This window comes from Vigna unguiculata, chromosome 9 (genome assembly GCF_004118075.2).
Source record: "Vigna unguiculata cultivar IT97K-499-35 chromosome 9, ASM411807v1, whole genome shotgun sequence".
In the NCBI taxonomy this organism is placed as follows: domain Eukaryota; kingdom Viridiplantae; phylum Streptophyta; class Magnoliopsida; order Fabales; family Fabaceae; genus Vigna; species Vigna unguiculata.
In genome coordinates this window covers 493,343-515,994 of record NC_040287.1, presented here as the reverse complement: position 1 = coordinate 515,994, position 22,652 = coordinate 493,343, and the positions used below count along the sequence as shown (strand labels likewise).

At 33.4% G+C, this 22,652-nt stretch overlaps 1 protein-coding gene across 2 annotated transcripts; it reads right to left on the bottom strand.

The window, feature by feature from the left end:
* Window positions 1-763: 763 nt before the first annotated feature.
* Window positions 764-21,004, bottom strand: LOC114163101 (PH-interacting protein). Of its 2 annotated transcripts, XM_028047188.1 has the most exons (25): window positions 20,776-21,004; window positions 20,417-20,511; window positions 17,523-17,870; window positions 17,230-17,384; window positions 16,331-16,567; window positions 15,395-15,504; window positions 15,209-15,286; window positions 14,999-15,105; window positions 14,379-14,473; window positions 14,186-14,301; window positions 13,417-13,520; window positions 13,257-13,334; window positions 13,035-13,113; window positions 12,707-12,875; window positions 9,874-9,944; window positions 7,327-7,407; window positions 7,174-7,244; window positions 6,373-6,469; window positions 6,230-6,289; window positions 4,891-4,945; window positions 4,367-4,767; window positions 2,427-4,274; window positions 1,727-2,299; window positions 1,591-1,649; window positions 764-1,226 (listed from the first exon to the last, which is right to left on the bottom strand). In XM_028047188.1, the coding sequence occupies exons 2-25, from the start codon at window positions 20,461-20,463 to the stop codon at window positions 1,031-1,033; spliced, it is 5,235 nt and encodes a 1,744-aa protein (XP_027902989.1). In that variant the 5' UTR covers window positions 20,464-20,511; window positions 20,776-21,004; the 3' UTR covers window positions 764-1,030. The 2 variants fall into 2 exon arrangements, with proteins under 2 accessions (XP_027902989.1, XP_027902990.1); XM_028047189.1 differs by lacking the exon at window positions 20,417-20,511.
* Window positions 21,005-22,652: the final 1,648 nt, after the last annotated feature.

The window sequence follows — 22,652 nt, the reverse complement described above, 5'->3', positions numbered from 1 at the left end:
CAATTAATAAATTTAATAACAATTTTTAATATTAAAACATTTAAATTTATGAAATTCATAAAATTATACAGTTTCCTTATACTCGGGATCTTACACTATAGTAAGCATGTGCTTAGCTGAAATGCAATCAATTACAATAAATAATTTTAATTTTAATTTATAAGTTGTATGTTAAAAAATTATTGATAGACATTTTTCTTTTCTTATCCCAACCTGTCATTGCTTTCATTTTTTTTAATCTAAATTGATTTAACTTACTTAAATACATTATTTAATTAAAATACATAAAAAATTCAAATTTTATATCAAATACATCAGGCAAAATAATGTTTAAAATGATCAAATAAATTTCAATTTTTAAATACTCCATCCAGCCTAAACCATTAACTTTTTTTAAGGAATCCTAACTTAGTAATTAAGTTGGTTGGGTTCAAATTTAGTAGATATATAACACAAACCAATGTAATTCAATTCAAACTATTTGAATAAAGTGAAGTAAAAAATTAGTGAAACTTAATCCAAATCCATCCATAATCACACCTAAGAGATATACTACTTCTTAAACAACAAAAACTAAAATAAAAATATTCCAATTACAAAAAACAAAAATGCAATTTTCTAAGAATCGAAATAGTAAAGACTAAATAAAAATCAAAAGAATATTAGACTAAATGATGAAAAAGTTAAGTTTTAAAACAAAATTATCAAAATTGTATAGTCGGTAGCAAATACCTCAACCTTACCAGCGGACAAGGCCCAGAAATTCTAAATGCGAATTATGCATTTGATATCAATGTGTTGTCTCTGTACAAACAATGAATGTAGCCGCAGGAATTTTCCACAGCATAATGCTACTTTATCCCGATATTCCTATGTCTATCCTCTGAAGCTAATTAAGAGAGCAAGAAAAAACTAATATCCAAGGTACAATTAAAAAATATATATCTACAAAAAATATACGGGGAAAAATAACCAGCTTTGATGCTTTGGAGTTGATGCTTGCTTATGGCCCCAGAAAGAAAAGTAGGAGCTATAGAGATGATAATGTTCGTGTGAACCATTCTGATAGCCGTTTGATTTTTGCTGACATCTCGGCATCCTTTTCGAAAAAGGAAGTGGAATTAGCCAGTGAATTTGTCACATCGTGCTGCAGAGCCTCCAAACTACGGTAGTAATTGTTCCTCAGCCTTGACTGCACCAATTCAAGTGATATAGGAACAGGAAACCTGCAAATTTAAGCAGACATATTTACGATGTGCTTGATTGGAGGAAAATGAAAGAAAGGGAGAGAGGGGATAAATTCTTTAATTTTCTTGTTTGATTCAAAATTTTGGACTGGAGGGTAAATTGGGGGAATTAAAACCCGAGCTGTTTTTGTGTCCCTATCAGTAACAGGATTACAATTTTGTAGTTTAACAACTAAATTACACCAAAATCTTATTTTACTCTGATCTCCTCCATAACCTCGTCACTGCTACCAAACAACGTAACATTTTCTTACCCTCAAGTCTATTAAATTCCATCCCACCCTTCCCGTTTTTGATTGTTATTCTTACATTTTACAGTTTCGTAAGGATATAGATGGATTACCTGTTTATAAATTTGGACTTGCTTGAAATCTTCTTCAATTCATGCACTCCGTAACGATCCTGGATATTAATAAAAAAGAAGTAAATATTTACATCTACACAAACTCAACATTCTATAGGAATGTTTGGACAGATACCTGGACTGTGTTGCCTGACTGAAGTAATTTGGTGAGAGCAGATTGCAGTTTATTTCTCATGCTATCATCAATGTGAGGCTGTTCCCATACAGTTTCAGCATCAAAAAGCTCCCAAGGACTATGCAAATGCGTTTCAGTGAGGTCGTTTTTGTACCGAACAGTACAACTCTCCCATGGACTGTCTGAAAATTCGGAAGACTTGGCTTTTACGCACAAAATTCGACCATCCCACCAATTACCAGAGGAATTATCCTCACTTCTCCACCAAACCCTGCATTTATCCCTGCGTGTCCAATTTCTTTGCATAGCGGCATCAAACCTAGTTCTTTCAACTAGAAAATCTGGGAAATTAGTAACTTCAGGTAGGGTTAACTTAAAAGATTTTCCAACAACACTTGAATTAGGATCTACGAACTGAAGGGTCATTTTGCAGCAGCTATCACCAGACCCTGCAAGATGGGAATACTCCAGGCTTTGAACTCTACAATATTCTACAGCTCGTACATGTCCCTTAAGTGATATCCAAGGCCCTGACTCATTTTTACGACAATAATCTATATACTCTTGGTGTCCCTGAAAAACAGATATTTTCATAGGTTTAACACGTTCAAATTTTAAAATTAAAAAAAAAATCACATGTAAAAGTTTTAAAAATATACTACTATCAGATAAATATTATGAGTAAGCTATTATGACTAACCTGTCTCAAATATACAACTTCATCTCCCTGTTGTGGAATATATCTGCATCCTTCTTCATGGGTTGATAACAACAACCATGATACTTTCACATTTGATTGTAGTGATTTCCTTTTATTTACAGGACTAGTCTCACGAATATTATAACTAGACCTCCGACTCCTAGTAGACCTCAAACCAACAGTCAATTTTGAACTAGAACCCCTTTCTTCTTCTGTGAGTTGTCCTCCACTTGTGGAAACATTTTGTGGACTTTTAATTATAGAATCTCCATGTCCTTGCAGCACTTTGCAATTATTCTGCACATAGTTTGGGTCACAAGTACTTGGTTCTAACTCTAAGGAGCCATTGGTATGAATAGCCTCATTTGTGCCATTACAGAAGTCTGCTGCGATGTTGAAATTACTGTTGCTCCCATTTGAAGTCGATTCACCCTGGCCACCACTGTCAGCTAAATTAGTCACAGCCCTATGTGATCTAGACCTTCTATAAACAGCTTTATACATTTTATCTCTTTGTGCTTGTGGTTCTAGCAAATCCTGTGAAGTACTATTCTCTCTAATCTGAGGATCTATTTCTTGGGATACATTCTCTCCCAGATTAGATTTATCTCTAGTGTTGTCATCCACAAGCACATGCTGTTCATTGCTCAAAGTAGTATTATCATTAGAGCTACACACAGTATTCTTTAGCACGGATGATTTTGTTTCGGGCTTGGATGGACTTTCAGGATCCCTTGCACCCCTTTTCGACCTTAGTTTTGTTGAAACAGAACAAAAACTAATATTTGGTTCAGGTAGTTGGTCAGCCCCACCATAGCTGATTGAAGCGGGAACAGTATCCTGAGGAATAAAAAATGCAGGAATTAGTGATTCATCTTTGTCCCTGCAATTGCTAGAACCTGTGATCTCTCCTCCATTAACGGTGGGATTAAAAGGCTGTGAGGTGATTGTATCAACACAATTTTCATTAATCTCTACCAAACTATCTACCAGATTGTCCTCATTTTGGGTTTCAAACTCAGGGGTTGGTGCACTAAAGTTCTTCTCCTCTTTCTCATGCCCACTACTAACATTCTGTTTTTCATCATGATTAGGACATTTTCCAGAGTAAGGATTTTGCTCCGATGGCATAGCTTCTCCCACTCTCAACAGTTTAGATGATCGCGCCCTAACCATTCCCCATTTAATTTTCCCCAGCAAATCTACATGATCTTTCACCTGGCCAAGTTTTGCTTGATCTGTTCTTTCAACTGTAGGGTAACTTGTACTACCAGAATAATAGCCTGAATCCTTAAAACTTGGTCTGTTTCCATTAAAATCAGTAACTTCTGGTATAGTTTTTGATGATGAGCCAGCCAACTCAGCCTGGTAATCAAACTCATTTGTGGACTTGGATATATCACGAATTGGCAACTTCAGAACCAACCTCCTCTTATTCATTGAATTTACACGAGTTTCAGTTAACTCGTGAGGTTTTATGTCCTCTGATTCATAATAGGATACTTCTTTTCCCTTGGAATAATTCAATTGATCATTCTGTAAACTTCCATCGGATTCATCACTGTCAATATTAGACTCTTGCAATGTTGATTCACTGTCTGAAAAATCACCAATCAAACTATCTTCATCTCCATCTGTCGGTGTACCAGTAATTTTCGAAAATAGATGAAGAGCATTGCGTGCAGCAGCCCTTTGAGGCCGGGAAGATTTAGATTTTGAAAATTTCCTTCTTGATATTTTTTGGCGACTTTTTCCCTTCCTACTTCGGCTACTCCCAATGGTATTGACATCACACTCATCCAAGTTCCTCCTTTTCACACGTCTCCCAGAAGAAGTCATAATCTCAGTCTGTACAAAAAATATATAGAAACTGGAATGATTTAAAGTCGTTACAAAATTAACAACCAGTGTTCACTTTACAGTTTTCAATCTGTACTTACCTCAGTCTTCTGTTTTTTCCTCTTTGATCTACGAATGCTTTCCATGCGAGTGTCTTCCCCTTCGCTGTTGTCTGTGCTGCACCCTGAATCACCAGAAGCATTGGAGCTTGAACATCCTTTCTCACCCTTAGAAGAGCAATCTTCAGTGACGTTATATTCTGAATCTGCATCATCGCTAAACACCTCAACTTCAGGTTCCCATTCCATAGCATCAATAAACTCAGGCAGTGATTCTGTAACCAAATCCAAGTCTGCCAATGGAAGCATGTGATAATCAGGGTCCAGACTGAAATCAGGACCAACAGCAAGCCTTAGCGACGATGGACGCCACTCAAGGCCTAATGCTCCTAATCTTCTTTGCTGAAATTCACTCTGATAAGGTTCAGGGTATGGTATCATTGCTGAAAGTTTAGTAGCATAAATAACCAACAATTAATAAGATTACATGAAGGATAAAGAAATGGCTAAGAAATACCACAACGAGACAGGTATATGTAAATAATAGATCCAAGAAAACAAGTAACCTGAATCACAAAGCAAATCTTGCACATTCCGTCGATATGGGACAATTTGAGTTTCCTGAGTCAAATTTCATCAGTTCTTCAAATTAGAAAGCATGTTATACGAAGTAGATAAAGCATGCATTAAAACTTAACCCACAATATCAAATAAAGTCATTTTAAACAAAAGGACCTACCCTCTAAAATCAGTTCTTATGTGTACCTCTACAAATTTATCATAAGCATAGCCAGTGAATGCATCCCCAAATGCATCGGTTAATGTGCCAGTGTGAAAATTAAATTCTTCACTACACGTTAATAGCTTTATTTAAGGCTTTTATATTTTAAGACTCCAAAGTTTTCCCCTCCGAATTCAAGTCAGATATTTTGAACCCAGATACTCCTTTTGCTACCTTCAGAGTTCAGCTCCTCTAAATTGATACCGTAGGAATCACTTTAGAGAGAAAAATGAGGAGTTATTATAACCATTAATTGAAAAATTTACAGTCCATATTCAAACATCGACACAGTTTGTCTATTTACAAGCATTTCAACAAAATTCCATCCGATGTATTTCTAATCAATTTCATCCAAATATAACTTCCCAATTTTCCCTCTATAAAGTAAAACCCTCACTTTATAGAAACAATTTTTCTTTTGCATCAATTGTTTTTTAAATGGTTTTGGCCAAATTAACTTCTACTTTCCTTTTTATAAACAATGACCACGTACACCAAGAAGTTGGTTTTCTAAATGAATTAAGAAGAATCTATGTTCAGGATTGGTTTTTCCCAAAATGACTTCTTGATTCCCCTCTCCCCACCCCTAACCTAACCCAAATGATAAATTGATACAAGGTCACACAATCAAGCTAAAAAATATGTTCTAACCTAATAAATACTAACACTACAAAATAGTAGCTGTGTTATGTCTTGGCTGTATCAGATGAAGATGCACGTTGGATTCTACATGAACAATTAAAACATTTTTTAATGTATTTTTTTAATTTTTAAACTTTCATACCAACACTGATCTGAATACTACAATAATTAGATATCATTTTGTATTTTGTGTTTAAAATGACTTATGATAACTTTTTAAGCATGAATTTTCTCGTGGTTTAAAATGTTTATTTTGTTAATTATATATATATATATATATATATATATATATATATATATATATATATATATATATATATATATATATATATATATATTATAGCTGTGTATCTTATAATTTTAATATTTACCATAATTTTTCCAATCTCATTTTATCTGTAACTCATGTTGTATCTGTACATTTTAGGATCTAACAGATTCATAAATGAAAAGAAAGAGTAGAAAACAAGTAATCAACTAACCTGGTCTAGTACATTACCGTGGGTGTCTTGAATCAGAGGTCGATAATCACCGAGAAAGAACTAGAAATAATTTTTAGATTGCATTAGTACCAAAACAGGACCAAAGAAAAGAGAAAATCATACTACCATAATAACATATGCACCTGATCATATTTGGCATCTTTTTGGGACTCGCCTTGACCTGTGCTTAATATATATAGTTGACCAACATCATCCGAAAGTATAATTGATGTCCCATCTCTAGGTGATAATAAAATAAATTTCAACAAATCACAAAGTTGAGCTGATTTAGGCAGTATACAATGAATTGATGAGCAATACAAAAAGGCTATAGAATGATCCACATAACATAGCTGCATTCAACGAGTTTTTATAAATCAGAAAACTAGAAGATTAAGTCCAACAAATCATGATGTCTTCACCAGTCAATGTTATTTAAATTTATTAGAAAACAGCATTCGGTGCCAGAGGGTGATCTAGCATCATATTGCAAATTGCAACCTGTATTGATTATAAATAATCGATTTAATTTCAACAGGCTCTGATTTAAGTGGGAAAGGCATTGGAAATTCGACAAGTCAATTTTATGCAAGTCAAAAAAATGTGATCAAGAATAGGGACCAAAATTTTAATTTACCCGATAATAAATACGTATTTATAGGCTGATCCAAAAAAGATCACGCAAAAGCCACATTCTCAGAATAATATCTAACTTACATATCATCTTTACAGTAATTTAATTTTAATGTTTTGAGGAATTACAAATGATTTTGAAATTCATATAATAAAGCGTTGTAAACAATAATAGTGCACACAATTCTTTCCATGAGTATCTTAAATTAACAACTACATATTATAATGAGAACTTCTTTGAGAAAAAATCAAAATAAAAATATTTATGCAAAATAAAGTTCTGAGCCTAGTTCTTCCATTTTTGTACTTACGGAGAAAATTTTCCATCCACCAACTTGAAACGTGATATCTCATATATCTGGATAGGCATGCCCTCCCATATCTATAGTCAGAAAACGTTGAAGTTATTTAAAATATACAGAAAGGCCTACAGAGAAGTGAGATAAAGGTAATTGATGACTCACATCCCAAACAATAGTTCTTCCATCATATCCAGCACTCATAGCTATTCGGGGATTGAAAGGATGAACATCCAGAACATATGTCTGAAGTAAAACGAACCGAATCAAATTAAACCAGATAGACCCAAGAAAAAAAAAAAAACCATGCATCCAAAATTATGAAGTTTTCTCTTTCAGCAATTGTCTTAGGACCAAGAGAAAAAACTTGGCACGTCATCAGAGAGAAAAGCAGTAAACTAAGCAACAGAAAAGGGAACATGAAAGTAGAGGTTAATCAAAAATTGACAATGAAACTCTTCACTTTGATCAAATTCGTCCTAAAGACAAAGTAACTTTCACAAGTACTAAAATCTTTCTTGATATTATAAACTTCAACATCAACAACTTTATTTTTATATAATACTAAAAAACTAGTCAGCAATGTTTAACATGTTTGAACCTTGTTACCCTAGCTAACTGATATTTTCCCTTGAAATAGAGTATAGCTTCAGTATACTCTAATTATCTCAAGCCCATGGTAGACATCTGAGAGTGTTGCATCAAGTTTGTTATAGGCATTTTATCAGCTGTTCTTTTACAGCTTTGTTTCTTTTCTTTCTGTATACAAAGAGAACCCTTGCTATTCTGTATGCAACTAATCATCAATACATATTACCTTTTCAGTTTCTCTTTTCTTTTGTTCTCTCTCTCTCTCTCTACCCCTGAACTCTAATATGGTATCAAGAGTTTAGTGATCCATGGCTTCAGAAAATAATCCTCCTCCTTCACCTCCACCTCCACTCCTATAACTCAAGCTATGCAGTAGCAGTTGCAGTGAATCTGTCATTTTTGTTTCCTCTGGAGTCTTAGTCAAGATTTCTGAAAAGTTGACGATTCCAACTTGCTTTGGCGTCAACAAGTAGAACCATGCATCAATTGCATATCCAACATTTTGTGGTAAACCCTTTACTTCTATTCGGTTTATCAATGAAACTGATCAATAATGTGGAAAAATTAACCTAGCATATGTTTCTTGGGAACAACAAGATCAAATGTTGTTCACATGGTTACAATCCACTCTTCAAGATCCTTTCTTTCACACATTCTTGGATGTATTCATTTTTACCAAGTGATGGATAAAGTGTATGATTATTTTAAAAACAAAAAAGAGCAAGAGAGTGCAGCAGCTTTGCACTGAACTTCATTCCATGACTCTAGATGACAGTTGAAAGGGTCAATATTTTCTTAAAATGAAAGCTTTGGTTGATTGTCTTGCTTCTGGACGAGATCTGAGTTCTCTTTAATAACACAACGGTGTTATTCCTTAAGGTCTGCCTCAAGACTGTTATTAAAAGTAAGTTTGAACCTCTTCCTCTTGCACGAGTCTTGTCTTCCAAAACCTCACAAGAAAATTGTTAATTCAGCTTCTCTTAATCTAACTCATGCACCTTTGTCCACTTTTATGTTCTGCTTTGCTTGATTTAAGTATTATGTTCTGCACCTCTGTCCGCTTTTATGTGCTGCTTTGCTTGATTTAAGTATTATGACTCATGGAGAAGCCAATCCCTTTAATTTTTCACTTCATTCTATATCTGGCATGTGCATCTATCTTCTTGTATTTGTTGATGATATTATCATTGTTAAATATATTTTCAATATATGGGCCTAAGCTCATCTCATAATATATTTGTACAATCTATATATAACATCTTCCTTGATGGTACTCAAACACAGGGATTCATCCATATGAATACCCATCTTGTATTCACACATGGGTATCTAGAACCTAGCGAATTTTTGCCCCCTCAGTGAACCTATTGCTCATTGGAGCAATTTTTTTTCCAAAATTGTATTTCTCTCTAATTTCTAGTCTTCACCACTCGCCGTGCCTCTTTTTAGTGGCTTCTACCACTATCATTGCCTTTTTTACCAGAGGAGTGTAAAAGATATAATTTGATCTTAGTAATAAGGGAAATATGAACAACTGGTAATTAGGGATATTCTCCATTGTTATCCATTATTAGGCTTTCCCTATATTCTACTTTGAATGATTAATAAACAAGTATTTGCATGTGACAACCCACAATTCACAACAATAGAGATCATCCCACGTAGTAAAAGATATTTTTAAAGATAAAATGAAGACATTATAAAGACATTTCCTGGGTGTTCTAACAGACCTTATATTCATTCCCATTCCTAAAGACTGTAAATGAGTACTTAAAACTTAGTATGAGGAGACTAGATAAACATGAAGTTCAGAAAATACGTCAATAAATCTCGCCCAGAGGTGCACACATCTTGACAGTGCGAAAGAAGTTTATGTTTGTATGCAAACTAGTAGAAAACAAATACTTATAGATGTAATCATAAATGAAAAGATCAATCATTTGAAACATTAATCAAATTATACTCTAAATCCTAAGCAACATCTGAAACAAAATCTGAGAAACACAGCACTTGCCATCAGATGACAAGCTTGAGTTAAATATCACAAAAAAAGCCAGAGTCGGACATCATACATTATATTTACTGAAGATATCAAACCAAAACCAACAACTAAACACTTACAGATTCAGAATGCCCAGTCAATGAGTGTACTAAGCTTCCGTCAGATGCATTCCAAACACAAATTCTGCAATCTGCAAGAACATCATGCAACCAGTTAAAATAATAATCTTTTAGCTTCAAAATCATGAAAGAAGATTACAATGGATGCAGCATTATCCTGACACTTGCACAAGAGTTGTATGATAACAAGAACCATGCTTAAGTAATTAAGGGTTTGCTTAGTAAAGAAAATAATTTTACATTTTCATCACTTGTCCTATTACTGATAACAAAAGAAGCTAGTTGCTTTCAAACATTTGCACATTAAAGGATGAAAACACCGAAAATTTGTTTTCACTATTTCTTGTTCAAATCAAATATCTAAACACAAAAACTAACTTGAAAACAATGTGATGGTTATGAAATCTTTTAATAAAAATATACAGTAAAAAGAAATTTTCAAACCAAGCCAGCCCCAACTAATCATTAAGTGATTTCAGATATGGTAAAGGTGAGAACTAGTCCAGTCAAAAGAAAAGGCTAAAACCTTAACCCTTTAAGATAGATACAACAAAAAAGCAGCTTTATTGAAGCTGTACAAATAATTAACAACGACTTTAACAATTCCCCTCAAGGCAGACTCTAAAGACTTAGTTAGAATGTCTATAAGCTAGTCATTAAAGTTGATGAATTTAGTAATAAGTTCCTTGAACAATAGTTTCTCCTTAAGAAAATGAGAATTCATCTTTGTGTTTGGTTCTCTCATAAAACACTAAATTAAACGCAATATGAGAGCTGCATGTTTTATCATACCACAACTTCATGCGCTTAACTTCACAACATTTCAACTCTTAAAGTTGTTTAATCCACATAAGTTCAGAAGAGGACAAAGCCATAAATCTACATTTAGCTTCTGCAAATAGTCAGCCTAAATTGCATCACAATACCCTCAGATTTGAGTATTTCCCCTGTCCTCATTCAATAATTCCTGTTTTAGAGTCTTTATCACACATCTTAGAATGCAAATCACAACATTACTATGGTCAATGAGAGGATTATGTATGAATAGACTATTAACAACTCCATCTGCACAAGAAAATCAGGTCTTATAATAGGGAGATAAATGATTTTTCTCACCTGCCTCCTTTAACTCTCTAGATATGGAAAAAGTTTTACCTGGTCTACTGTTAACTTCTGATTTGGATCCACATGATTATCAATGGGCTTGCAATTTGCCAAACACAACCAAGTTAGAAAAAGCTTATTTTATATGCAAATATTACAACACATTCCTTCGACTGCCACCTCAATACCAATAAATTATTTCAGATAGCCAAGGCCTTTAGATTGAAAATAGTTGCATAAATGTTCTTTTAGTTGAGAAATCTCAATGGCATCATTTATTGCAATTTTTTTGTGTGTACCCAACTTTTGGGTTAGGATTTTAGGCAAGTGCTTTGCCTCTTCTTTGTATCCTATAAATGCATAAATAAAAGTTCTATAGTGCAAGCAAAACACCCTGTATTTTCTCAATCTCTCCACTGTCTGTGGCAGTCACCGCTGTAATTTCCCACAACCATTGTGTTTCTTCCAACAAAGTCAGGTTAGGTGCGTCTCAAGGAGTGCGACACATCTCCAGTGGTTGTTGGTTCAAAACATCTCTGACACGTCGTCTTCCTTATGCTGAAATCACATCAGACTGTTGTTGTTCATCTTGTCGATGCCTTTTAAGCTTGTTCATGTCCTTGTCCTCCTAGTCCACTGCCAATAGCTTCCCACTAGGGCTTTTCCTGCTCTCCTCAAATATGTTTGTGGAGACCTTTGAAATGGCTTCTCCCTTTACTGCTACTACTATCACCACAGCAAAGCTCAACTAGAAAAACTAATAAATGCATTCCCCTAGAAGTTGGGTCTATTGTTCCACCCACTATGGGTCGCTATCAGACCACCCATTAATTGTCTAGTCCTATGCTCGAGATGTATATGCCTTAGTGTGATGGTATATGTTAGAAGTCCCACATCGACTAGAGATAAGGTCAATTTACAATATATAAGTGAGTGCAAACTTCACTTTACAAGCCGATTTTGTAAGGTTGAGTTAGGCTTAAAGTTCCACTTCTTAACACTTTGAAATCTCTCATGGAGTCTACCAATAAGTCACCTTCCGGTACTTGCTCTCTAGCCATGATTGGTAAGAAATTATTTTATAGTCTAAGTTGGTGATATTGTTGTTACAAAGGAATTATATCACTAGAATTGCTCAATTAAAAAGCATTTATTCAGCCAATTCCAAACCAATGATCTAGGGTATCTTAAATATTTTCTTGGTATTGAAGTGGCATAATCAAAACAACGTATTATCATTTCAGAAAGAAAATATACTCATGAAATTTTGGAAGAGACATGCTTGGAAAATTGCAAGCCCGTTGACAGTCTATGAACTCAAATCAAAAGTTAATGAGACCAAAGTGAAATTTTCTCAAACCCAGAGAGATATAGGAGATTGATGGGAAAATCATTGATCTCACTATTGCAGTGGATGAACAGTGCAGTGGAAGAGGATGGAGGATGGCAGCAGAGAGCACCAGAAACTCAACCACAATAGGAGACAAGAAAAATGGGGATCAACCCACTCTAATACCAGTTGAAGACTAGATTTTTGTGAAAATGCTTTGAGTGAAGAAGCACTCAGCCACATCCCTACTTATAATCATTCAGATTGAATTACATTTAAGAGCAAAAATTAAACAATGTAGCTATATTGGATAATGATAAGCCATTATACATAAATTTTCCTTTTAGCTATCCTACCCTACACATTAATTCCCTAGGAGTAGAAACAAAACCAACTAACCCATAATAGCTGCAAGAACAAAGCGGTTGTCAAGGCTCCAAACAATCATATTTACACCACGTGGAGTTGGTAGAATTCTCTGGCGAGGACCACCTCTATGAGGTTGAGGAGGCATAGGTGGAGGTGGAACTCTTAGATGATATGCCCGTGTCCAACGACCACTTTTTCCCTAAATGGAATAATTTTAACAAATTGAAATATAAATTAGCACTCACTATAAAATAACCATTAGCTTTGGCAATTTGAATAAAAATGTAGGCCAACAACTCTCACTTTCTTTTAAAGAGAGAGATAAAGAAGAAGGAAAATATATTTGATGAAGACTTACATGTGATCTACGAGATCTAGGAATCCATATTATAGCACTTCCATCACGAGAGCAGGTAACTATGTTATCATGATTCAACCTGGAATAAAATATAGTCATTGAGATATTAGATCATAGAGAAGGCCCAGAAAATTAAGAATATAACATTTCATGTTGTGAAAAGTAAAGAAGGGTGCCAGCAGTTAGATCATTTAAGAAGCTACTTCTAATTCACAAACACACCAGGAATTTTTAAATTTGGGAATATTTTCCTCCTTCCAAGTTTCTGTTGTGCAAAATCGAGATGCAACTGCACAACCACTGCAAAATAACGAGTGGCAGACATTAGCATGCAAAAATTTCATTTATCAATGATCACAATAAACTACTGAAACATACTAACCTGAATTGCACATAATTCACATCATTCTCATGACCAGATAGCACGTCTATCTCATGATTTGGTTGGTCACTATCATCTGTGCTAAGTTTACAAGCATTCCAAACCTGAAAAACATTTTAGGTAAGCCTAAAAAATTGTGAAGCTGCATATCTTGAACAAATTTATGTATGACTTTCATCATTTTCTACTCACCATATAGATGTCATCAATATGTTTGATAGCAGATGGATAAATATTATATACAAAACAAGGTTCAAACACCCAAAACTATTTTTAGGGTAAATTTCAGGTCCAAAAAAGTAATAATAACCAACTGTATGTATTCTTAGTACTAAAGAAAATGGCCAATAACCATGTCTAGGTGGTCAGAAAATGTTTCAAGGCTAGGCTAGAAGATCATCACCAACAGAAAGGCCTTAAGAAATGATTGAGAAAGTGGGACGAGGGATCATGTAGCACTAATCAACATGTAGTGATGCTTATCAGAAATGGACAATAGAGGCTTGAACAGGGATAAAAAGAGACTTTTACTTATAGAAAAGGAATATCTTCTGATTCTTAGGTTATTTTTTCCTCAAACCATCAACTCAAAAACTCACCAGAACATCAACAGAAAGGTTAAAGAACAAAAGTGTAAGAAATAAATACAGGTTAGTATTTCTAAAAAGCAAATAGAGCAAACACTTACCTTAAGCAGTGAATATTGTTATTTATGCATGTCTCTTAACTACAGGTAAGCACTTACAAACACAGACACACAAACACATACCCTAGCAAGATTGTCAGAGCTACCAGTTACAAAGACAGTTCCATTAGCATTATATGCACAGCAAAAAATCTGATGGCTCTGTGGTACAGTACTTGAAGATGGGCCACTGCTCTTCCCTAAAGCCAATAAGGTATTCCAAATTAGTTCTTTTCACCAATAAATCAATCAATAGTTCACAAAAGAATCAACTAACCAATTACAGAATCTGAAGGCCTTGGAATATATAATCTTGGACTTGACTGGGTATACCTTGCATCCCATATCCTACAAGTTCCATCATCAGAGGAACTGCAAAGTAAACAAAATATCACCATGTTAATTTATAACAGAAAATCGTGAATGCCCAAGGGTGAGGATCATTCACATAAATCATGCCAGAATAATGAAGGCATATGAAAACATGTAGCCTGAAGCTGAAAGGGAAAACTCCAGTGTCATAATCACACAACATAGCATCAGAAGTTCAAGGCATCACTAGAAGAAATCAAAGAATCATGATAATCAATTGGTGGAACAACCCTACGGATAAAATAAAAGGAAAAATAGGAAAGATTTCATCAAGAATTTGATAGAAACAAATGAAAGACAGTTACGAACTTCACTGTACGCAATAATAGCAGGGTGATATACAGTTCACATAGTTGCATTGCATGTCTACTGCACTGAGAAAGCTTGCATGTTATTTCAACAAATTGTTAAATATACATCACGACTGAATTGGCACCTTCAATGTTACTGACATGACATAGCATTCACATTTCTGAGAATAAAATTATATTATCAACTCCTTTTTTCTCTGTGCAGAAGACTTACGATAAAAGCTGGTATACAGCATTTGGTCTGGGACTAAATGCTATGGCTGTAACAGCTCCAGTATGTCCCCTCAAAACTGATATTGGCAGGCCATCTGGCAAGCGCCACTATGAAAATGAAATAGTCAAACATAATGTAGCCAGAAAAAGTCTGGGAGAAGGGATAAAGAAAAGGAAAACGATAAACTTGCTTAGTAACATGAAATCTTACAACTCGAATGACACAGTCATTTGACGAGGATGCAACTAAAGCATTGTTTGAACTCACAGCCAAATCAGTGATGTCACCCTATTAAATAGAGCATGTAGTTCAATCTATTGGCTAACAAACATTAAGGCAATGTATAAATCTATACAAACTAAATGATACATATTTATAGTACAGAAACAGACTCACATCATGTCCACGGCAACTGGCCAAGCAATATGCAGTTTCCATTGACCAAACCTTTACAAGTCGGTCATCTGAACCAGTAATAACATACCTTCCAGACCGATCAAATATAGCTGTAGAACACATGTTAAACTAAACTCAGTTGCATGTCAAAAAGCAGCAAGCCTCCAAAAATACATGAAAAAACCAAATGGAATACCCACAGTAAGATAGGGCAGAATGAATTTATCCAATCTTGGAAAGATACAGTAATTGAGTTCATTCAAAATGTCCGACAAATTTGGAAGGACGGGAAACAATAATCTCCAGTGTGTTAATTTAGAGCAGTTTATTGTTCATTTTAAGTGTTCTGGTGAAAACAAAAGGCAAGCACATATTCTTCTAATCCCATCTATTCCTGTCAGAATCCTATGATTTATATTGCAGCTAATATTTCTCTAGTTTTAATTACATAACTAGGAATTAATTGCATTCCATATTTAAGAGGATAATTAGAATGATTAATAGGCTAACAGTATATTTAATATTTATTGTACAGGACCACTGATCCTGATTTGAAGGAATAGATTATATCCATCAATAAATTAGGATTTTCAGTTATTGTGTCTTTGTATTCTATTTAAGAGCAATTGTTCCTCTATGAATGATGTCAAAAACAGTTTTCCTGACATTTACATATATGTTCTATCAAATCCGAATAGACTCCCTAAAACACTGCAGATAATTTAAATCACTTTTACTGCTTCTATAAGATTATTGTTTCCCTTAATTTTTCTCCCCAGTTCAGTTTCTTTACTTTCAAGAGGTGGAAAATGGACCTTTGGTTATCCTTAACCCATAGATGTGTCTACTATAATCATTTCAACAATTGTACTACTAAGTTACACAAATAGGTCTAAATAAATGCTCGAGTGTTTACTACTGTGTAAAATAGCATACCACAATAAACAGCATTGCGGTGTCCTCTTAACCTCTTGATATTTTGCATCTTTTGCACCATGGTAGAAGGTTTTGCAATGGCATAGCATGCAGAGCGTATAGATGGTGCACGGTGATGTCTTGGGAAACCACCCCCAATTTCCCTCAAATTAAGCCCATGAACTTGATTGGCTTTCATATGAGGCCAGCGCATGTGAGGAGGTGGCCTTTTGACTTCTTTCATTTTATCCCTATCATCTGTCGTAGAGAAGCAATATAATCAACAAAGAATTTATAAAGAAATGATAGATATCAAATGCAAAAGGAAGAGAAATTATCTTAAGCTAAACCAAGAATGAAATGGAGGGAAAAAAGAACACAACAGATACAGCAGCCAAAGCCAAACCCTACCCTATACCAAAGACACCCCATTAAAAAAAACCATAAGCAGAAGATAAAGAAGCCAAAAAGAAAAAGAACACAGCACATGTAATGCAGAAGACAAAGTCAATATGTCAAGAGATCTACCAAACAGATCCCCACATAAAAAGACAAATAGTAGAATATCACAAAGAAGATAGGAGAATTAATCCCAAACGAACTTAAGCAATACACAGTCAATAACATTTCTAACATCTAACATTATTTATAACCACATGCACCAAACAATGGCAAATCAAGAAAAACCCCAAAGCCTTTTGGCACCCAAAATCTCTTAGTTAACATGCAGTTACTTGTGGAGATCCTTAGGGCAAACCCAATTTTCGCCAAAAGCACCAAACAATTTACTACACAGAAGAAAATTTTCATTTTTTCCATAATTAACAATTAGTAAATTCATAATTCAGAGTAAGAATTTTCAAACCACCTAAAGTGTCAAAAGTTGAAAATGATTTAAAGAAAAAATGAAGAACACGTACAGCTCAGCAGTGAAAATGAACCACTTCCTAAAAGTGTAGGTACATCAGCCGCATTTGGGGCCTTTCCAAGATTCATACCCAGTGATGGGGTGGCTGTACTTAATAACAATTGCTTTAAAAGCTTTACCAAGTGATCCTTTTCAATATGAGGATACCTGTATAATTTTTAATTACAACATCAAAGAAGATATTATAAAGAGGAGTGGTGCATAAGGGAGGATACCCATATAATAATTAATAATTAACTATAAATCACCCAAAAATCATAAAGGAGATGGGATGCATAAAAATACCTCTCCACTAACATATTGTAATTTAAAGGGAATGATAGACCATCGTCATCTTTGTCTCCACTACACGCTCCGGTCTTTGAATACCACGCATGATACCTTCTAGGCAAAAGCTCATGCTCAAGAAGCTCATTCCAAAATTGTAAATAAGTTTTATGACATGGCCCAGCTGAAAGAAAGTGCATAATGAGAAAATAAACTTCCCTAAGGTCAATATCCACATCCATGTTATGATTCTGACATGCCTTGTCACGCTCAGTTTTCTTAGGCATCTTACTGGAAAAGGTCAAATGTTTCATATTAATGGAAGGTGCATGGCCAGAAGGAGCATACTTCTGCAAAGCCATATTCCTGTAAAGCACCAGAGGAACAAATAAAATACTAATCATATAAATTGTACCTATAATTGAGAAAAATAGTGATAATAATCTAATAAAATTAACGCAATAATGGCAAAAATAATTAAACAAATGATAACATACAGAGAATGGCCAATATTCTAATTTTGAATTCATTTATCAAGAAAGAATATAGGATAAAACATTAGTAGCACTTTCTTTTGCGTACTTGTTTCCCATGATTCCACTGTCCCAAGAAAAACAATGATAATTATCAATTTCCATCCCATCATACCTTCAACCCCGAACACACAAATTTTAATTTTATCAAAAAATTAAGTTAAGAGACATAAGCAAATAGCAGCTAAAACCACCAACCCTATCTAAGACAAACATCCTTAACAATACAGTCGTAAGATACACACAAGGGCTTCCCAATGTCACCTTAACCCCACAAGCAAAATCCATGAAGTCCAAGTACTTGTAACAACACAAGTCACAGAAAAAAACTTGCAATTGCACAAAGGCTTAACCACAATATGAATAACATCAGAAAACCAAAAAACAAATGCTAAAATGAAAATACAGATTATTTATCCTCATCCCCAAGACAGATAACAATGTCATTCAGAGGAAGGGTTCCTTTGCAGAAGAGAGAGTAATCTCTATCAGAGACTAAGATTGCCTAGCTGGAAATGACAACAGAACAAATAAAATGGAATGTCACAAATAAAAAACAAGACCTTCGAAAAGAACTAAAAGTATGATCCAAATATAAACCAAGTAATCATCTCCTCACAAGTTTGTTGATCTCTTAAATGTTTCAAGCAGGAAGGTGTAATGAAATGAGAGACAGTGGGAATGAGATCACACTACCCTTACAAACATAGACAAGGAGGTAAAAAGATCAAACTAAAGCAGAGTTTGAAGATTTTGACCAAGTCAGCAGTAACCACCCCAATACTTTAGTGCTGGTCTAGAAAAATGTTTGTTGTGAGTACTATGCTACCAGCAGAGCCTCTCATCTATGATTTGCTGGGGACTAGGAAGCCACCTTCATCCCAAATCCTACCACGCAACACAACAAACAATCCCGTGTGTTAATGGTAAACCCCTCAATCTGTTTTGACTTTGATGAACATTGAACACTGTCCTTGCTTTGCTTTCAATCAACAAGTCCTCTGCATCAAGGTGTAGGTCCTTAACATCTAACTCCAAAAAATATAAAATTTTGGGAAACAGATCCAAAATGTCCTAGAGTACTTTTTGGGTGATGGCATTGGCATAATAACAAGCATGAATTAAAAATAGGACAATATATTTTACCCCTCTTTTCTCATGCATTTCTCAGATACCAGTGATGTATCACCTAAAATTGTCAAAACATCATTCACATTACATGATCTAGCTATTGAAAAATTATAATTAAGAAATCAACCTCCTTTGAAAGTAAGCATTTTCAACGAAATTGTGTTGGAGATACCATATTAACTAAAGATAAAGCCAAATTAAGTATAAAAATGGAAGCAAACTTCACCTTAAAAGTCGGTTTTGGGATATTGAGTAAGGCTTAAACCTAATTTCTGATATGATAATGTCTATTCTAACGAAGTTTGTTAAACCTATCGTGTCACTCACTATTGGGACACTATCACACCATCCACAGATATTTAAATATTTAGTCTCACACTCAAGATGTCAAGTACTTGGCATGGCGGGGTGTACCGAAAATCCCACATTTACTAAAGATGAGGTCAAATTACAGTATATAAATGGAAGCAAATTTCACTTTACAAGTTTTTGTAAGGTTGAGTTAGACTTAAATCTACTTCCTAATAAATTGTAAGTGAACTTTTGTAAAGCCATAAGAAACTCAATCACAGTACGAAGAAGATATTCAGATTCTGTAATCTTTATTTACTTTGAAAGAGATGAACCACCAAGCACATTCTTCCAATTTGATACTCTAGTATTCTGGTGCCACTTTCCACTCCACATTCATAATTAAGGTTGCATACGTCAACCGTCCCCAAACCCCACTAGGTGCCTCATCAACTGAGTTGCCCACTTTATCCCTCATCCAGCATACCTTACCTACATTATATGTGGCATATGAAAGTGCTCCAGCAACAGAAAGCCCTTAATTGTTCTAGCAACTCATTGCCTAAAGCCACTAGCCCTTCAAATATTTAAGTTAAAAACAGAAACTTTCACCCAAGTTCATAGTCTGCCATCAAATCCAAAACATTTGTCAATATAAAACCAATCCAACATAAACACACAAAAGTCGACACATAGAACCGAGGTAGGGGTCAGCACACAAGTAATTAAGCACCAAAATATCAGTCCTACATTCACACTCAGAAACTACTCAAATTAAAGCAAATGATAACGAAATATCTGCAACATTAGACATTAAATGAAAACAAACATTCAACCCCTACCCTCCGAGTTTCAAAGAAATTCTCCCACATAAACTCAAATTCCATTCAGCATCAATCAAACGGGAGAGTAATTAAAATTCAAAGGAAAAAAAAAAAAAAAAAAAAAAAAACTTACAGATGAGTGACAAGTTCAACCAGAGAAGCACTCTCCAGAACTCTCATCTACACCTCTGAAACCCTGACCCTCCAGAGAATCCATCACACATTCCTCTGCACCATTAAAATAAACCCTAAATTCAATGTGAAAAAGCTTCACAACCCCACAAACCAACCCCAACACGCAAAAAAAAAAACGGTCAAAAACAACCAATTGAAGAAAATTCAACACACGCCAAAAAAAACATCAATCCTGGAAAATCTGGAACTAATTTTTTTCAAATTGTAAAAAGAAAATAAATAACTTTTATTAAAATCAGTTTCATCATTGGATAGTGTACGCATAAGAATAAATAAACAGGTTCTTGGTTGTTCTACCTTGAGAGGTTGGAGAACTGAAATTTGAAAAAGAGTAATGGTGTCCGGGCCAGTCAAATTCCGTAAGACATGTCGAGTGTGAATCACACGACACAATGCGAATTAAGATTTCAAAGACAAACTCTGCTGCGCACAGTTTTTTCAGTATCTACCATAGAAGTATGATGTGGAGAGGCACAGGAACAGAACGGGCAAAGAATGAGAGAGAACACCGAAAGAAGGAAGGGATTGAATCAAACGATGCGTTTTATGTCTTTCGGTAGCTCTCTCGCACGGGCGTAAGAGTAAATGTCTCAATAAAATAATAATTTTATATATTATTTTTAATTTATTAATTCTTAAATTTAAAATTAATTTATATATTTATATTTAGTTTAATATGTAATTTTAAAACCGTCAAAGTAATTAGTGATAAAAAACACAAAAATTAAAATAAAATTTCTTTTACTGCTGAAAATTTTAAATGTTATTGAAATTAGAAATAAATTAATTATTATAAAACCTAAATGTTTTAAATTTTTAATACAACTTTTTTTTTAATTTAGTTTATATTTTTAACAAGAATACAAATCTTTCAAATAATAACCACTTATAAGTTTGTATTTTTATATAATTAAAAAAATAAAAAATTAGACAATTGACTTTTTATGTTAAAAGTTGACCATCAAAAGTTCAGTTAATAACTAACTGATATCTAAAAGTATGTTTAAAACTTTAAACTTTGAAAAGTTAGATGTAGTTTTTACTTTAATATTTATATTTTATTTAGAGTTTTTTTTAATTATAAAATACTGTATAAATATATATTATATTTTTTATTGATGTCAGATATTATAAATAGTTGTGGCTAGAAAAAATTAAAACTATTGATTAATAAAGATTATTAATAATTTTAAAAATTGATAAAAAATAAAATTGGGAGATGATAAGTATAAGATGTAGATGTTATGCAATAAAATTAATAAATTTGGAAATAATAATTAATAATTAGTGTTATTGATGTGGTTGTGAATATAGTCTCATAAAATATATGATTTTATTTGACAAAATTTTGATGTTATACTGTTGTCATCAATTTTTTTATTTTGAGATAGAGCTGATGAAAATATTTTTGAAATACAGTCATTCTTAAACTGTCATCTGTTTCCGTGTCACTCGCGCCACTGTTAATTGCTTTTGTTCATAGAATAATGTTGATATGTTATAGTATGTGTTGGTGTTGGTAAGTTTTCCACTCGACAAATATAATCCATGGTTAGATCATTATACAATTATTAGTTTAAAAATATGAATTTAATTATTTTAATATAAAAAATTTAATATATATATATATATATAAATAAATCATGAGTTTTAAATAAAAAAATTTCAAATAAATTATTAGTTGATATAAATTTTTCTTACTTTTAATAATTTTATAAAGTAATAATATTTATTAATAATAAAAGAAAAAATCAAAGTATATATATATAGTATTTATGTATTTCACAATTTAATGATTATAGTATATAAAAAAAGTTATAGATTGAACTTGAATTATATATCACATATTTATTAATATTTATATGATAAAAAATTAGTCTAACTTTATACTAATTGAAAGTATGAATCCAGTTTTATACCATAAAATCATAACAATGTTGTGAATGATTTTACTTTCATAAGATTATCATGAAACAAAAACAATGTATGATTGAACATATTTATTTTTCCTTTTTTTAAGCGTCTAAAATAAAAAATATTAAATTAAAATGTATACTCAATAAATAAATAAAAAATTGAAAGATGTATGATATGGGTTAGTTTAAAATTAAAGTTATATTTGATATTTTGATTAGAAATTACACTCAAACTTAATTATTTGATAAATATTATTA

Excerpts from the sequence above, each read along its gene's own strand:
- LOC114163101 (XM_028047188.1), bottom strand. The coding sequence starts at position 20,463 with ATGAGAGTTCTGGAGAGTGCTTCTCTGGTTGAACTTGTCACTCATCT. Across the intron at positions 15,505-16,330 it reads CCGCAATGCTGTTTATTGTG|CTATATTTGATCGGTCTGGA; the intron begins GTATGCTATTTT and ends TGTGTTCTACAG. Across the intron at positions 4,946-6,229 it reads ACGGTAATGTACTAGACCAG|GAAACTCAAATTGTCCCATA; the intron begins GTTAGTTGATTA and ends AATTTGACTCAG.